Genomic DNA, 16,842 nt, shown 5'->3' with positions numbered 1-16,842 from the left:
AGTTATACAGAAGAGTGGAACCCTAGATGTTCCCATCAGCCTACTGACTATCTCATTTTGCTAGGAAAGAAGTGTTTTGCTTATTCTGGTCATTAGCTGAGGTGTGCTCTGTGTCTCACACAGTGTCATGCATTGCTGCCAGTTCTGTCCTTTCCTCAGCCTGTATTTGGTACCTTACCTCCTGCTTTTGCTAAATTTCTTTGTCCTTCTGAACCAGAAGTGCTGGTCTCACCTATGAAGTATTTTGTGATGCTGGAGTTACCACCACCTACTGCTTAAAGTAAATACAAGAGGGTTTCAGTATTGATATCTAGGCCTTACCTTCTACTAGTGCTAAGATCCTTACATTTTTGCTACTGAATTTACAGAGGGAAAGTAAGGCAAAGTTCTAATTTGGCTATCAGCTCCACGTAAAATGTATAAATGGAAAATGAAACAGAAAGAAAATTAAAGATTCTATCAGGTCATTTCCCAAGTTGTTCATCTTTGGGAATCCAGAATTGATGAGGCTATGCCTTTCAACCTACCCATATTTTGAGGCGACTGAACATGGAACAGTATTTCCTTGGTCAGCCTGTCCTGGAGCATCAGGAGAAGCTCAGAGGAAACAAACCATTTCCTGCAAGGAGCAGCTGCCTGAGCATCCCCTGATAAAGCATCCTCCAGGCATTTCAACTGCATCTGAAATCCAAAGTAGAGGAGTAGTTGCTATTTAAAAGTGGCAGGAACATGCACAGGCTCATGCCATCCTGCTTGGTTAGACACTTGTTTACACTGGTTTAGTATTTAAAGCACTACCACAGAACAGGCTCAAAGTGATCTAAGCTTCTCTCTCATGCTGACATTTCTGTGAGCCAGACAAGGGTAATGAAACTTTAAAAAGTGAATAATTTATGGAAAACAGGAACAGTTTGATGGAGGTGACAAACTCATGTCACTTTATCAATACTGCACAAGTGCCAAGGTACTTCTACCTGGATCAATTCCTCCAGACACTTGCTTTGTTTACCTTGTAGTCTCCTAACTTTTAGTTTTAAAATGCTGCTAAACCTTTCCCCCAAATAAGACAAACTTATAAAGATAACTATATATATTATAGTAATGTAATATATTTTTTATCAAGTTTGACATTGGATTCTGATTCTGCTTGTTCTGGTTTTATACTCTCTGTGGTGCATTTTTATCCTAAGAAGCAGAAAGAGCTGCTCAGTCATTACAGTGTGGAGTGTGTCAGATTAAAGTGTTTTCCAAGTGGGTTTTATTCTAGATCTTGAAAATAACTTGTACTAGAACAGAAATCATCCAAACAAAGGAAAAAAACAAAAAAGAACCAGATGCAAATTTCAACTCAAAAATACTTCTTTGACAATGTCCCATTTTGCTGCTTCATGAAACTGCTCTTCCCTTCTGAGCAGTGGAACTTGGGCTCCTTATCCTTTCCCCTGTTTATCAGTGCAATTTTCATAGTGTTGTGCTTAAAATAGTGAGGATATTGTTGAGTATAAACTGGAGGAGGCACTAGAAAGGTGCCCTGTCTGGTCCTGGTGGATGGACTCTAGAGTGGGACTCCACTTTGACCTGCCTCCTCTGCTCTCCCCGTGCTGCTGTGCTGAGGCTCTAAGAGCACAACTGCAAGTACACCTAGAGCCTGGGACTTCTCTTCCACATTGAGATTCTCATAAAAAGCCATGAGTTCTAGAAAGCTTCATCTGTAAATTCCATGATCACAACAATGTCATGATTTTTCTATTTTTAAATTAGGGGAAACAAATCCTTTGAGGAAGTCTGATACTTGACTACCAGTCCCATAATAAATACAGTGCTTAGGAGTACTGATGGGAATATTGCCTGTGCTAATAAAAGGGCATGAAGTTGCCTATTAACAGATTGTGATTATGTCATCTGGTTTTCCCTTTTACTTCCTTGACATAAGGAAGTGAGCTTTTTCATTAAAAGTGAGAAGTAGAGAAATCTAGACTATATATATGTGAAAGGGGTGCAGCCAAGAATGAGATGCTTGTAAGGTTTCTTTCCCAAGTGATTATTTTTTTGTGAAATCCAATAAACAGCAGAAATGGGCTTATTTCATGTGTAATAAACTACTGCCAGCAGCTGAAGTCTGCCAGAACCCAACTGGTGGGCATGTGGAGAAGGGAAGAGGATCTTCCCATCTGCCCTCTCCTAATTAAGAGCCTGATTCTGATCCTATTGGTGCAAGGGTTTGTCATTGGAGAAATAAGAGTAGGGGGAAGTTCTTAGTGTGGGAGGTCCAAGAATTTTATAAGGGCTGTTTGATATATGTGGCAACCTCTGCAAACCCCCTGAGGTTTTGAAGAGGCCCTTTCTCAGCAGAGCTGATTCCAAAAGTCTCACTGATTGTGTAGGGTCCACAAGTGAGAAATCCACACACAAGATTGCAAGCAAATTTCAAGAAGATACATTAAATCTTAGATTTGAAGTGAGAACCCTCTCAACAAACAGAAGCGTGTCATTATAGCCTTTTTGCACAAAATAATATTGGCTTAACCTCTGCCCCACAGCCCTCTGGTGAGGCTGTTAGTTCACTTTGCTTTGGTCATGGTACCCAAAACAGGTCAGGACGTTTCTTCCATCCTGTGAGAAATTTTGAAATTAAACCCAAAACATATTTCACTGAGTCAACACAAATGTCAGGTTGAAAAATGTGTGACACCTACAGTGTGGAAGAAATGTCCCCATTCAGTTAAAGAATTTTCAAAATGAGATTTCCAACAGGTTGTTTTCCTGTAAAGATATTTCTTAGTGTAGAGTTAAATTTCTAAATAAAATTCTATTCTGGGCTGATTTTTGAAAAATGTGGAATATGGTTGTTTTAGTGATTTCACCCCCAATTCCACCTGTTTCTGCTTTCTTTTTTGAGCTAGAACATTTGCCACCCCACTCTTTTCCTATAAAAAGTTTAGTTTGACTTCTTCCAATACCATCTGGAAATATATAGATGAAGTTGCCTAAACAATACTTTATCTCCTACTACCTCCTGGAAAGCTCTGGTTTCAGAGAGTGAACATCCACCAAAATCAATACTCAGAAGAGCAGGGACCTGCTTATGCTTGCAGATTTACAGCACTTCTAATAATAGCTCCTGCTGTTTGCCCCGCAGGAACTTGCCTGTTTTTCTAACTCATGTCACCACGTTGTATCATGTATTTATGGCCCTTGTTAAATCGCAGGTAGCAGAGAAGCAGCTTTCACCTATGCCATCATCGCTGCTGGGGTGGCCCACGCCATCACCGCAGCCTGCACGCAGGGCAACCTCAGCGACTGCGGCTGCGACAAGGAGAAACAGGGACAGTACCACAAAGAGGAAGGCTGGAAATGGGGAGGCTGCTCTGCTGACATCCGCTACGGAATAGGATTCGCCAAGGTGTTTGTGGATGCTCGGGAGATAAAGCAGAACGCAAGGACACTCATGAACCTGCACAACAACGAGGCTGGGCGCAAGGTGAGTACCTCTGCTCTCCCCAGGGGTGGCCGTCTCCATCCTGGGGTTGGAGATGGGGTTTGATCATCTACAGTGCAGGAAAACTGCAGTGCTTTCATGCTAGCTTCATTTACAGTAGGCACCTCTGCAAGTTAGACAAGCTTGTTGGACCATCTGTCTGTCAAATATTTATCTAAATGTTACTCTTTACAGCTGTAAAAAGAAAAAAGCAAACAAACATTTTATCTGGGAAGTCAAATGGTACTTATGATAAAAGCTGCCTGCTACTGTGTGGGTGAGCAGGATTCTCGTCAGGTTCAGACATGAACTCGCTCAGCTGAAAAGGGATCGTTTTCACCCCACTGTTCAAACCCTGCTCTTTGTGTGAGGACTACCTCTGCAAGGAGGGAAATACTTCAGCAAAGACACCACAGGCTGACTCGCACCATGACATGGATTTGGCTTTTGCACAGCAAGATTCCTGCTCCCTCCCCGTTCTTTGGGGCAGGGTAGCTGAGAGCAGCTACTGCAGAACCAGCACTGGGGAAGGCAGGAATCTAGCAGCTTCCACACACAGGATTGCTGGGAATCCTGGGCACTGAATGCCCTGATTTGCTGCCTTGGGCAATTTTCTGATTGCCAATGGTAGCTGTTGCAGATGCAAGATCCAATCTGATCTGTGCTTCTCAGATCCCAGCAGGTCAGGCATTCCCCAACATACCTCAGGGCAGTCCCAGTGGTGATGTGACTCCGATTTACATCAGCTGGGAGTAGTCAGGGTGTGTGTGTGTTTGCTCCCCATACAGCCATGTGCAGGTACAGTCCAGTAGTTGTACTGTTATTGACAGGTACAGTCCAGTACCTCCAGCAGTCCCCATGGGAGTGACTGTCAATCCTCTGCTTCCTTCACTCTCTGCTTTACCTTCTCCACTGTTTGCCCTCCTGTGCATTAGTCCTGATTTCAGCATTATGTTAGTGTGACTTAGAAGCAAATGGCAGAAGGAAGTTAGGAACAGCAGTTAATTTGTGGATACTATTTTAGTTGAGGTAATTACCTGTAAGCTCTGAGACGTCTCCACTTATGCTGGAGCCAAGCAGATTGTATTGAAGAAAAGCCATTTCCACCCCAAACAAAAGCCTAAACCTACTTTTATGTAGTGCTACTGTAGTAGTTTTATAGGTGAGATTATGGTTTTTACTCTTGGTAGTATCCCAAATGCCTGTGTCTGGTGCAGAAACTTGTACTTCAAAACACTAGCAAAATGAATTCTGAGAATAACTCAAGGATTATCCACTAATATCTGATAAATAAATGATCTCAGATTTTTATAACTTGGCTTCTGGTAGCACATACTGAAAAGCCTGATAAAACACCAATGCCCACAGTCTGCTCTGCTATACAAGCACAAATGCAGTGAAGTAAAAAATAGCAGAGGAGTTTCACCTTTGTGGGAAAGCTACTTCCTTGACAGGTCTGCTTGCATTTGATAGGTGCTGGCAATAAAAGATTTCTAAGAAATGACACACCAGCCTACGCCAGACTGCAAACATATATGGAACTGCCTACTGGCTAGAAATTCTTTCCCAATGCAAAGCTCAAAGATACAGACAAATAGAAAAGTTACATTTTATTGTCTCCACTATCACCCAGGTATGGAGCTTGGGCAGAGGAGGAGGCATATTGCTCCTGGAGCTGGCCTGTGGGAAGACAAAGCATTCAGCAGTCTCCCTTTGAGTCCATGAGCATCTTGTTTCTCACCTTTCTGTGCACAATTTGCTGTCCTGAAAGCTTGTGCCTGGAAGATTCAGCCCTACACATTGTTATCTGGGAGAACAGTAGTGTGTGCTATCTCTGGCCATCTGCCATTTCTCCAGCAGGCTCAGAAACTGTTCCGATCTAGAGATACTCCTGCACTTCTTCCTGCATCCCTCACTGAGCAGAACTACTGATCTTGGTTCGAACAAATCTCCATTTGAAATCCACAGGGGAAAGAAAGAGTAACAGGACTGAGAAGAGGCTTCTTATCCAACCATCCTGTAGAGAATGAAGAAATGATGTTTTAGCCAGAGAGACTCTTTTCAGGCTTTGCTCTTGGGGGAGAGATCACAGTATTTAAAGACAATTGGCAGAGAGAGGCCATTATGGGTATTTGGCAAGCTAGGTCTCTCACAGCCTAACTCTTTCACAACAAAGACAGTCTTGTTGTGAGGTGGTACTCTCCCTTTCGGAGCAATATGGATCTTATCAGCCTCCACACAATCTATTCGTGGTGGCTTTCCTCTGGGCTACAAATTCTTGTCTAGTTTTACTTGCCCATGGCTAGATTTTTGATGGTATTTATGGACCTAGGAGACAGACTGGCACCTATCAGGCTTCCAAAAATAAACTAGATGTTCAATTCTTATTTATTTGTAACCTTCACCTGTAGGCACCACTACACTGTTCAAAAGTCAGTCCCCTCTACTTCTTTGGTCTTGCAGTGTGAGATTGTGCCCACTCACCTGAGTGCTCCTCTGTGGAAAGGTCCTTCTTCAGGACACCACCAGCTGCAAGTGGTTGAGGATGCACTCTGGTAATATCATTATCTAGTTGTCTTCTTAAAGATCACCAGGAAATTCATCTCTTCCATATTGGTGAGCAAGAGATGACAGACTTTTCACTGCAGCAGGCAGGTCTGCTGGGCTTCCCAGGGAAACTGGGCATAGGGAGGACTCTATGGTATAAAACAACAGAGAACGATCAGCAAAAGCCTGATTCAGGCTTTCTGGAGAACTCAGTTCAAGACTTTCTATCTTCTCATAGTCTAGTTTTACCTAGGCAGATGTCTCTCTGCTTCCTGCAGTGCCAGCAACAGTCTCGGAACATACTGAACACATGACTGTCAGGGCAATAGTGTGACTCTCCAGTGAAGTGGCCACAGCCCCAAGCCTGCCAGAGCTCAAGCTGCATTTGGATAATGCTCTCAGGCACATGGTGGGATTCTCAGGGGTGTTCTCTGCAGGGCCAGGAGTTGGACTCAATGATCCTTGTGGGTCCTTTCCAACTCTGAACATTCTGTGATTCTATGCTTGAAAAATACTTATGTGCATGCCCAAGATGCAGTGAGAAGCACTCCCACCTGAGAGCAGCGTGGTGAAATGTTCCTATTTCCAGCTGCTCCAGTGCTGCAAACTAAAGCCAATGATGCCAATGGTTCCTGCAGGGCAAGTGAGCACACTATGCCTCTGCTGTTGGGTTGGAGCAAGTAGCTGTTTTCCTCACTGTGAAAGGACAGGTCTGTAACTCTCTGTTTCTCTCTCTGTCTTGGTGACAAACCACCAGTACTCAGTTTTGTTGCACATAGGCACAACTCAAGAGTTCCCAGGCTGCTTGGAAGGGAAGGGGCAGAGTTCAGAACAGGGGTCGCATACACCCTCCAAAACTGGCCCCAAGCAGCCTGAGAAGCCTCAGCTCATTTGTCAAACCTATTGGAGAGCAGCTACTTCTGACCTCCAGCAACAGAGTTTAGGGTGTCTTTCCTCTTTGAATTAGTGTTTCCTGAAATGCTGATTCACTGCAGGAAGAAGCAAGCAGTACAGGGAGAACAGGAGGAGAATTCCAAATGGCTGGGTCAGAAAAGAGAGATAAAGCTTCATTTAATTTAAAGACATAATCATGATTTGCCCTGCAAACGTCCATGTGAGGGGTTATAATTGCAAGGCTGAATTGTCTGTTAGCAAATTTGTCTTCTCAAGTACAAAGTTGATTAAATTACTGTAAGTAACACAATAACGTATGTCTGAGAGATATTTATGCTCCAGGAAATAAAAACATTTTTGTCCAAGTTATCCTGGTAAAAAATAGCAAAGTAGATACTGAAAGGTTCTATGTATTTTGGCTGTAAACTTTTCATTTTGACAGCATGGCAAGGTACATGAGCTGACTGCTCTCTCTTTTTCTCTGTGACATTGAAATTCCACGAATGGCATCTTGCATCAGCGTTACATCATATTAAGTATAATGCAATATTATGAGTCATTGTGATAAATCATGGACACAGGCTGCATTAGAAGGCTTTTGCAATTCAAGAGCACATCAAGGTGGATTTTTATTCAGTTTCTCTTTGGAGGCGTACGTAGGTGCACTAACTTCGCAATGTCTCTTTATCTTCTGAATCAGTAGCAGTTCAGTTTTCCCCTTCAGCTCTGAGGCTCCCAGGGGATGTGCAGTGCATGTCTAACAGAGCTGCTGCAAACAGCAAGCGAAGCTGTGAGAGCCCAGAAGGTGTTTCTGAAGTAGATCAAGCAATGATCATAATAGGCTGAAGTGTTTAGTACGTTTTCCTTTAGGGAAAACCGTATTAATGCTGAAGTGACACTCTGGCATTTGGAAAGCATGGGGGACAGGAGTTCTCCATAAAGCCCATACTTATGACTCTCACCCCCTTTACTCGCTAGCATCTCTGAGCTCAGGAGGACACTGCTGCCATGCAACTTTCCTGAACTTCTTCCAGTCCCTACGTAGTGTGCTATCACCAGTGCAGGAATTTAACTATCTCTGGAGGAGACAGCTATTTCTACCTCATTCAAGGTACCTCTTGCTTTGACTAGCCTATTAGCCTGACTGCCAGAAGCAGCACAGAACACAAGCTCTCACAGCTGGATCACTTGAAAAGTTGTGAACATCCTGTTAGAAAAGGGACAAGGCTGATGGAAGAGGCTGCCAAACAATGTAACATTTATAATTTTTATGAACATCAGACTGAAATTCCAGAGATTTAATAGTTCTGCCTGAACTAAGGTGAAAGTATGGCACTATTCCTGCTTGCACCCACAGCTGCCTACAGTGGAATGGGAGCTTGCAGGCTTGCAGCCCTGCTGGGGTGGCCCTGCCTGAGGAAAACCAGTCTTCCAGGGGGACCTCAGCATTCCAGCAGGTCCTGGCAGGAGCTCTGCTTCAAAAAGATGATCAGGGATGCATACTGCTTGGCAGGCACAGTGCTAGCAGGGTACAGTCTGTGTGCCAGGAGGACACCAAGCCCATAGTGGAGCCAAAGGATTCCTTCCCATGTAGCTGCACTGGCTGTAATCTGGCACTGTCTGCACACAGCCCAACTGGCTGACAGCGACCAAACCCATGCACTGCTGTATTCAGCTGTCTCTCAGCTCCATCAGAAAGAATGTCTCTAATGGCACACACAGACCAGAATAAAGCTTGCCTGTGTCTGGAGCTGCTGAAAATTACCATAGACTCCAGAGAGTCTCGGAGACCAGCTTGGAGCAGAATAGTACTGGGAGAGGCTGCACTGATACTCCTGGCACCAGCAATCAAGTGATATTATAGTATCAGCAGCACAGCCACATGTTTCTTGGAGTTCAGAATTTGACAATGCCCTTGCAATTGCACTTCACATTTCCCACTGGTTTTGCATCCTTCTTTTTTTCCTGATTTTTCCATTCAGAAGGTTCTAGTTCTTAATGTTAGGGATGTTCCTTAACTACACAACTGATGAATGGTTTCCCTCTTTACTGGCAGATACAACCCCCTGTAAAACCACCACAGCTGTGGTGCATCCTTGATTTAGAGTGGCTTGAAGTTGGAAAGCATTTTCCAAGAGTAACATTCCACAAGTTCCTGTGAGAGATCCTGAAGAGGGAAGCATACCCAGGACTAGTTGTGATGCCCACTTGCTCAAGAACTTGTTCATTTACAGCCATCTCCCCTTACTCTTCCCTCACGTGGACCTCCATCATCATCAGATGTATTGAGTGTGTAGGAGCACAAAGCACAGTGCTTAACCCTGTGCTGAACTTGCAACGCACAACTGACTGAGCCCTTTCCCAGGTTTCTTGCCTGGCTATTAAGAGACCAGGAAAAGGCCTACTCCCATAAGAAGATGAGAAGCTTGGTCTGTGTGCAGATAGATATCCCTTGTTGGTAGTGGCAGTAGCAATTCTGGCAGACTTCAGCTATAGCTCTCAGACCCCTGACAGGTGAGGCTCGTGGACATGGTAACATGGATCCTGGCGGTGGCACCACTGTAGTGGAGATAACCATGTCTAAAACATCATGCACACCATCTTCAGCCAGAACAACACACAGCACTTCCACTCACAAGGCAGTAGTAGTCTTAACAAACCAAAATGTCATGTACTATCTAGAAAATCTGGTGTGAGGTGCAGCAAATATGCCTGTGTAGAAAAGGCCCTGATACCTGTCCTGGTACAGTATTTTGCCTAGATTAAAACTGTGCAGATGGAGAAGGTTTAGGAGAAGGTTTATACATGTGGCTTGTGCTTCACTGTGACCAGACAGAATATGTAAAAATGTCCTCTGGCAAATCTCACTGATGTGGCTGTAAGGTACAGGCAAAGAGAAGTGTCCACCCAAAGACCTGGATCCAGTTATAGCATGTTATCCCAGGTAAACCCAATCCTGCTGAGTCCCTGCCTTCTCTCCAAGCACTCCAGCCTCAAGGCCTGGCACCACAGCTGTAGTTCAATGCAATTGGAAAATGAGCTTTAGATGCAACAAAGTCTTTCCTGGCAACCTCACCACCATATGTTCTCTGGGGGCAGCAGAAAGGCCAAGCACTGAATTTGGAGTAAATCCAATTCACTGGATGGTAAAGCTCCCATTGAGGTTGGAGGGACCCCAGGACACACAGCTGAGTGCTTCCAAAAATTCCATCCAACTGAGTGTTTGCAGAGCACAACAAGACCCTGCTGGGCAGCTTTCTAGGTGTGAAAAAAGAATATACATCCTGTGCACTCTTACAGCTTATTGTTTGTATTCAAAAGGATCAAAGTACTATTTTATGGATTTCCTACTTTTTTAGATAATAGTCTTAAAACAAGTCCAAGCTTGACAGACAAGCTCTGCATCTTCTCAACAGCCCAGAGAAAAGATAAAGGGAACATTAATGTTAGTCTAAATTATGAGAGGGAATTGGACTGCACAAGAACTGTAATCCACAAGAATGAATTTTCATTCCACTTGTCCTCCACTTTCAGCTAATCAGAAATGGTGATACATGGTCCGACTTGTATTTTGGCTTTCACCTCCCTCCTATATCTCATGTGGCTGAAAACTGAATTCCTGATTTACGCTGAAGATTAGGGAATGATAAATGCTATCACTTACCTGCAGTCGCAATTTCAGAGGATTCTGGCATTACGAGCAAAACATGCATTTCATGTATATGATTACTGGAGCTGACAGTCTGTCATGCTGCTGACAAAGATAGCTGAGACTGAGGGCCAGGCTCTGTTAATAAATAACAAAGATCTCAAATTCCAAATTTAATATCATGCACCTTTTCTAACTGAAATAATCAGGCGCTTGCTCTGATGATTAATGTGCTCAGCAAAGCCACTGCCTGGGTCACACATTTCTGGACATTTTCTAATAGAATTTGGCCTTTCTCTTTGGACAGTTAGCAACTTTGCCCACGGGGCACAGACGTGTCGTTCAGTGCTCAGGGGGGTAACATGGAATAGACAAAAATAGGTGCTGTATGGCTTATTCTGTTCTCCCAGTGTTTTCAGTACCTTTGGAGCATTGGCTGAGTCTTTGGTGTCTCTCCTGTTGCAGAAGAAAAGCTCTTCTTTCTGAACAAACATTGCTGAGTTGAAACAGTTGCAGCTATCACAGAGCACAATCACCTCAAAGCAGACAGCTGCTGTGATGGGGTATTGTAAAACTTAGGCTCACAGAATTATGGTTGTAAGAGAGAGAAAGCACAGCCCCTATTAGCCTTAACTGTGACCACGAACATGGTTGTCTTGCCCTCTGTTATGTTTATTAACCTGTGCTTTTTGTTGTTTTGTTGAGAAATTTAATCTGAATCCAAGATTTTGAGCTTCGTATCTAAATTCAGGCTTAACTTGTCAAAATATTTTCAGAAATAGCTGATGGACATAGTTCTGCTTCTCCTAGATGATATTTGTCACACTTCAAATTTAGGTTTCTAAACCTAAGATTTTGTTGCATATAACTAGACACTGTTATGTCCATCTTTTAGCAAAACCCAGCAGAAGACAGGTATTGGCCAAGTTAGCAGGAAACTGGCCAGGCTGTTCCCTGAGAACATTTTTAGTGCAGAAACAGGCAGTGTTTGTACACAAAGTTTAAACTGAATTCTGCTGGAGATCTTGCACTGTGCAGCCTCATTCATTCCATCTCTGGCAAAGTGTACCCATTCGTCACATAACTCCAGGTTTGTGAGGTTTAGTCTCTGCTCTATGTGGTGTCAACAGGGATAGAAACTGGAATCTTCTGCAGTTACCCAGACTAGAGTCTGGGCTGGAAGTATTTCCAGAAACATTTCCAAGAGCCTTGCAATGATGAGTCAGTAACATGAACTCAGTCACCTGGGCTAAGCAGAGGCATTTGCAACATTACAGAGGTTTTGGTAAAGATGAAAGTTAAACCAAGGTTTGGTTTCAGTGTTTCATTAACACTCTAGTGATAGAAAACCCTGAAGTCACGAGCCCTGAATGCTCACCAAGAGCAATAACTGCTAGCATGTGCTGTGTAAATGGAACAGGCTTTTGCTTTAATGGAAAGAATTTCCAGGTATTTTGAAGTAAACAATTAAAAAATCGATTAAATGAAGAACAACCTTTTAGTGCAAGGACACAGACAAGGCCTGTTGGTACTGGAAGGATGCAGAATGGTTCTATTAAAGGATATAAGGGTTTCAGGGAATTGCAGAGAGGCTGCCTGGCTCTGCATGCCCAATTAGTGCCAGAAGGCACTAGTAATAATTTGCATTAAAACTGGTTATTGAAATCACCATGAGCATTCTGGGACTTAAATATGAGTTGCACCTTACGGGCTACATTTGGTCCTCAGGGACAAACAGCAGGAACGTGTCAATATACATGGATTCTAAATCAGATCTAAGCCAACATCTATTGCTGATGCTCCAGCCATAGATTCCCTTGGTAGCAATCTGCTGGTGGCCTGCACTAAGAAAACTAGCCTTTCCTAAAGCATTCCAGACCTTATACCAAATATGAGACCACACACAATTATGAGCACAAACATGCATTCTCTGACACAGCCATTCCCACAGGAGATTTTAATTGAGTCACAGCACATGCTGTTATCTTTGGGTATATAAATCCTGCAGTCATAAAACAATTAACTATTGAGAGGGCACAATAGCATGTAAATAAAGAAGTTCAATAAGGAGTCAAGAATGTGTGCCCAAAAGGCTTGGATTAAGACTTCAAGGAAGTTTCTTCAAAATGTCTACCCTTTGTCATATTTGGTTGAAATTACTAAAGAGGTGCAGGCATTACCACAGGGACATGAGAAGGTAGGAAGGCAGGAGTGAGCCAGAACCAAGTGAGCGCTTAGGCTTTGTTGTCCCAGGGAATCAACCTGAAAAATCTGCCTTGCTACACTTAAATAAAATGTGGGCTAGAAGGTAGAATTGAAGTCTTAAAATATTTTCTAGAAAATTATAGATTTAAATAGCTATGCTATGAAATACCTTAGCATTGAGGGTTTTTTTAAATTCTGTTTAACAGTTATTTTTTATATTAAGATTCCCCTAAAGAGAGGTTTATAAAATCAGTATCATTTAATGTGCACTACAGACACACAGTTTCATTTGTTGCTGGGTTTATGTACTGGTGAAACTGGTGTTTAGCTATCTTACAGGCACCCTATGACCTTCTGAACTGAAGACCTAGAGCAATTGGTTAACCCTTTGCTAAAAGCATCACTTAAACATGGCTCATGAAGAGGAACTATTAATGGTATTGTTGGATGTTACTACTGAACTCATCTGCAAGTAGTAAACAGGTAGATCTGTTAACAAAAAGCAACAGCTCTGTCTGGTGTGGAGGGTGAGCTGACCCAGGGGAATCATATGCGTCAATACAGTAAACCTCAAAAGTGATTTTCTGTTAATGTGATTCCTCACCTGTAAGACAAAAACTTCAACTATTGCTTAAAATCACAGGTTCTCAGATTGTTGGGTTGGAAGGACTTTAAAGCTCATCTCATTCCACGCCCTGCCATGGGTAGGGACACCTTCCACTAGCCCAGGTTGCTCCAAGTCCCATCCAACCTGACCTTGGACACTTCCAGGGATGGGGCAGCTACAGCTTCTCTGGGCAACCTGTGCCAGGAATTATGCAGAAATGTAGGAAATTCCACTTTCTTCTGCATAGGAGGAAATTTTCATTGACAACAGGCCAGAAGATCCTTGTTAAAATTCTTGGCCTAGATATGGGCATGCTGATCTTGGCAGCAGTGAGGCTGCAGAGATAGGTGCTGCTGGTAGGATCTAATCTCTGATAAGTGGGAGCTATTTGAAAACATGGAGGTGTGGATCTATTGTCCCAACTTCAACTGGAGGGGGGAAACGTGTTAAACTTAATTTGAAAGTCATCTTTGTGGAATAATTATTTTCACAAGAATATTACAATTGCCACCAAAACCATGTTACTTTATGATAATGTGAATATTGTGAATTGTAAACACAAAGTGTGTGGAAATCTGTTCACATAACACACTGTGTCATTGTCATCCTGTTTCTGCCTTAAAATAACTAACGCAATTGCATGCTGACTAGCTGGAGGAGTAATGGGAAATTTCTCTTAAAATGACAAGAATAGCTCTCACTTCCCTGAGCAGCTGTTGCTTGATGTCCCACCCTGGGTACAACAGCTTTTGCAATGTACTTGAAGCCTCTGCTACAGTCTAGGTCGTGTTATCTCTGCTATACAGTGTGACTGAAGGGAATGGAAGTGGGTGTGAGATAACTCAGGTGCTCTTCCGTGCTGAATAAACAACAGGTAGGCAGAGGGGGCAATGGGTCATTTGCTGAGTTGTGAACAGGGTGTTAGGTGTTAGGGTTGAAGCTTACAAATGTCTCTGTGAATCCAACAGGAAGATGCTTTGCACTTCTTTCTAGACTGAAGGAGTCAGTGAAGAAGTAGAGCTAAGTAATACTGTGTTTTTGTAAAGGCAGTCCTGAAAACTTAATGTGGACTTACTTTGAAATCACCTGAAAAGTTCAATAGAGAGGAAAGTAGAGCTAAGTAATACTGTGTTTTTATAAAGGCAGTGCTGAAAACTTAATGTAGACTTACTTTGAAATCACCTGAAAAGCTCAATAGAGAGGAAAAACATCCTTTGTTTACTAAAACTACGGTTTTGGAGAACTAAAATGGATATAGCTTTTTCAGCACGAGAAATATGCCTTGCATTTTATTATCTGCCGAGTACCTAAGGGTTAACTGTCATAGTTTGGCATGCAACAAAATGAACCTGTAATTAACTGTGTGTGGCTATTGGTTGGAAATGTTTGGAAGTAATATGAAGTGATATTATTTTGCAGCTTATACTCCTGCCAGTACCTGGCTTTATTAGTTTAGCACAAGAGGTATTTTCTGATTAGTTGTCTGGAACAAGTGAGGCTGTTCTTTTGGTTTCTATCACTCTTTGGAAACTTTTGTCTTGACAGCTTAAGCATTTGTCAAAATGCTCTACCTGGTGGCTCCCAATTCTTTACTATACAATGCCAGCATCACTTCATTTGAGTGCTTCACCACCAGTGGGGAGAGTTACAAGGAAGATGAAGTTTAGTGCAGATGATTCAGACCTGTACCATTCATTCCTCTCTGTGTACATTAGCTGTGATGAGGAGGAGTTCTGATGTGTCATTTCTTGTTTTCCCTGCACTTCCTTCATGTGAAGAATGACTCAGGCTCCTGACAAAGCCCAAAGTGAGGGGCAGCAATTTCATCCCTGCATGAATAATCCCCAAGACTTTAACTCACCGTGTTCCCAAACCGAGGAGTGTAATTAAGTTTAGTTCATCTTATCTGGGAGTGCTTTCAGTTTCTTCAGAAATGTCATGCTAAAATATAAACTATAAGCACAATTCCTTCCTTAATGACGTCTTCATGCATTGACGTTTACAAGCCCAGAGAATGGATGACAATCACTGTCCCAAGATCAAAACTAAACCAGACACACTGGACATAGATGCTAGAAGAATTATATTGACTTTGAAGAGGTCAAGGTCAGCAGACATTGCTCAGTTAAGATTTCATTGACTTCATTGCTCTGATCCATGCATTGGCTGCAGGACTGAACCTCTGGGCTGAAGTAGGAATTAGGGAAAATGATGTTTTTAACAATGGACATTCATCATATTTTTAATACATGGTGAAAGACCACAGAGATCACTAATTTAGAGACTCCTGATTTAGAAGTATCAATATTTTAGAGTGACTTTTAGCTTGTGACCAGAACATAAGGATGGAAGATATGATCTAAGACGAATTGTTATGTGGGTAACACATCCAAAGCCAGAAAAAAATTGCCCTCATTTTCTTTGTAAAGTGTCTCAGTGTCAATGAACACCATGTTGGCTCTTCATTTCCAAAACTCCTCAATCATTATCTTTTATTCACTTCTGGCATGAACATGCAATCCAGGATCTTTTTGGAGAGGACGATACATACTGTGGAAAACTTATGTAGTGATAGTAAGGTAAAGTAGATAATATAGGCAGCAAATCTATCTGTAATTCTACAGCACCATCCCCCTTCCCAGTCTAGTTTAACTTCATCATACAAAGTGCCCAGGTAGGCCAGACAACACGACTGTTCAGTATTTCACAAGCTAAAATCCATCATGTCCACAGTGTCAGCTTTGCTTGGGCAGCAGCAAATAATGATCCTAGATAAAATTTCCCTTAATCTCACAATCCCATTTCAGTAAGGGGCTAAGAAATCACACTTTCACTTAAATATAGAATGCAAAATACCATGTTGAATGTCGTTAGGACAATCCAGCTATATTCCAATTATAACAAGTGAAAGCACATTAAAAGAAACAAGGGTTTTTTTTTCAGAACTGTTTTTTCCCAGTTCCTTTTTATGACTGATCTTTAAACTTCCTACATGATGACACTTACTTGGCACTGCATTGATCCAGTCTAATCTAGGTGATAATGGGTCTCCCAAGAGTTATTTTTTTAAAAACAAGCAGTTTATCAAGCCCATTGGCAGCTATGTTTTCAAACTATTTCCATTTTTTTCTGTTAAAATATTTGCCTTGCTTTGAAATCAAGAAATCTACAAATCCAAAAGGCAAGTCAGGCCAGTGCTACAGGTGGCTGTACCAAGAAGCCATCACAGCAGTAACCCCTCAATAAACTGTCAGGTCAGCTTTCAAGTACTGAGTTTTTGTCATCAGCAATTGAGAAAACAGAAATACCCACACCAGGAACCTCTGTGTCACAGCCTACTTGCAACAGATAGTAGGAACATGTTACTTGCAGTCTATTTCCTGAAATAAAACTTACCTAAGCACTAGTTTGAAAATTCCTTTTTGAGAAAAGCTTTTCTAACAGGACTTCCTGCCAAGGGGA

At 42.4% G+C, this 16,842-nt stretch overlaps 1 protein-coding gene across 1 annotated transcript in view; it reads left to right on the top strand.

Annotated features, from left to right (window-relative positions):
- WNT7A (wingless-type MMTV integration site family, member 7A) overlaps positions 1-16,842 on the top strand; it is a 35,371-nt gene that overhangs the window by 8,722 nt on the left and 9,807 nt on the right. The window contains exon 2 of the mRNA XM_009070405.1: positions 3,210-3,481. Within this exon, the coding sequence (XP_009068653.1) occupies positions 3,210-3,481 (272 nt within the window). The remainder of the gene's footprint in view (positions 1-3,209; positions 3,482-16,842) is intronic.

This window comes from Acanthisitta chloris, unplaced genomic scaffold (assembly GCF_000695815.1).
Source record: "Acanthisitta chloris isolate BGI_N310 unplaced genomic scaffold, ASM69581v1 scaffold2412, whole genome shotgun sequence".
NCBI classification, from domain to species: domain Eukaryota; kingdom Metazoa; phylum Chordata; class Aves; order Passeriformes; family Acanthisittidae; genus Acanthisitta; species Acanthisitta chloris.
Note: the sequence above shows the minus strand (reverse complement) of the source record. Positions and strands in the feature narration are given on the sequence as shown.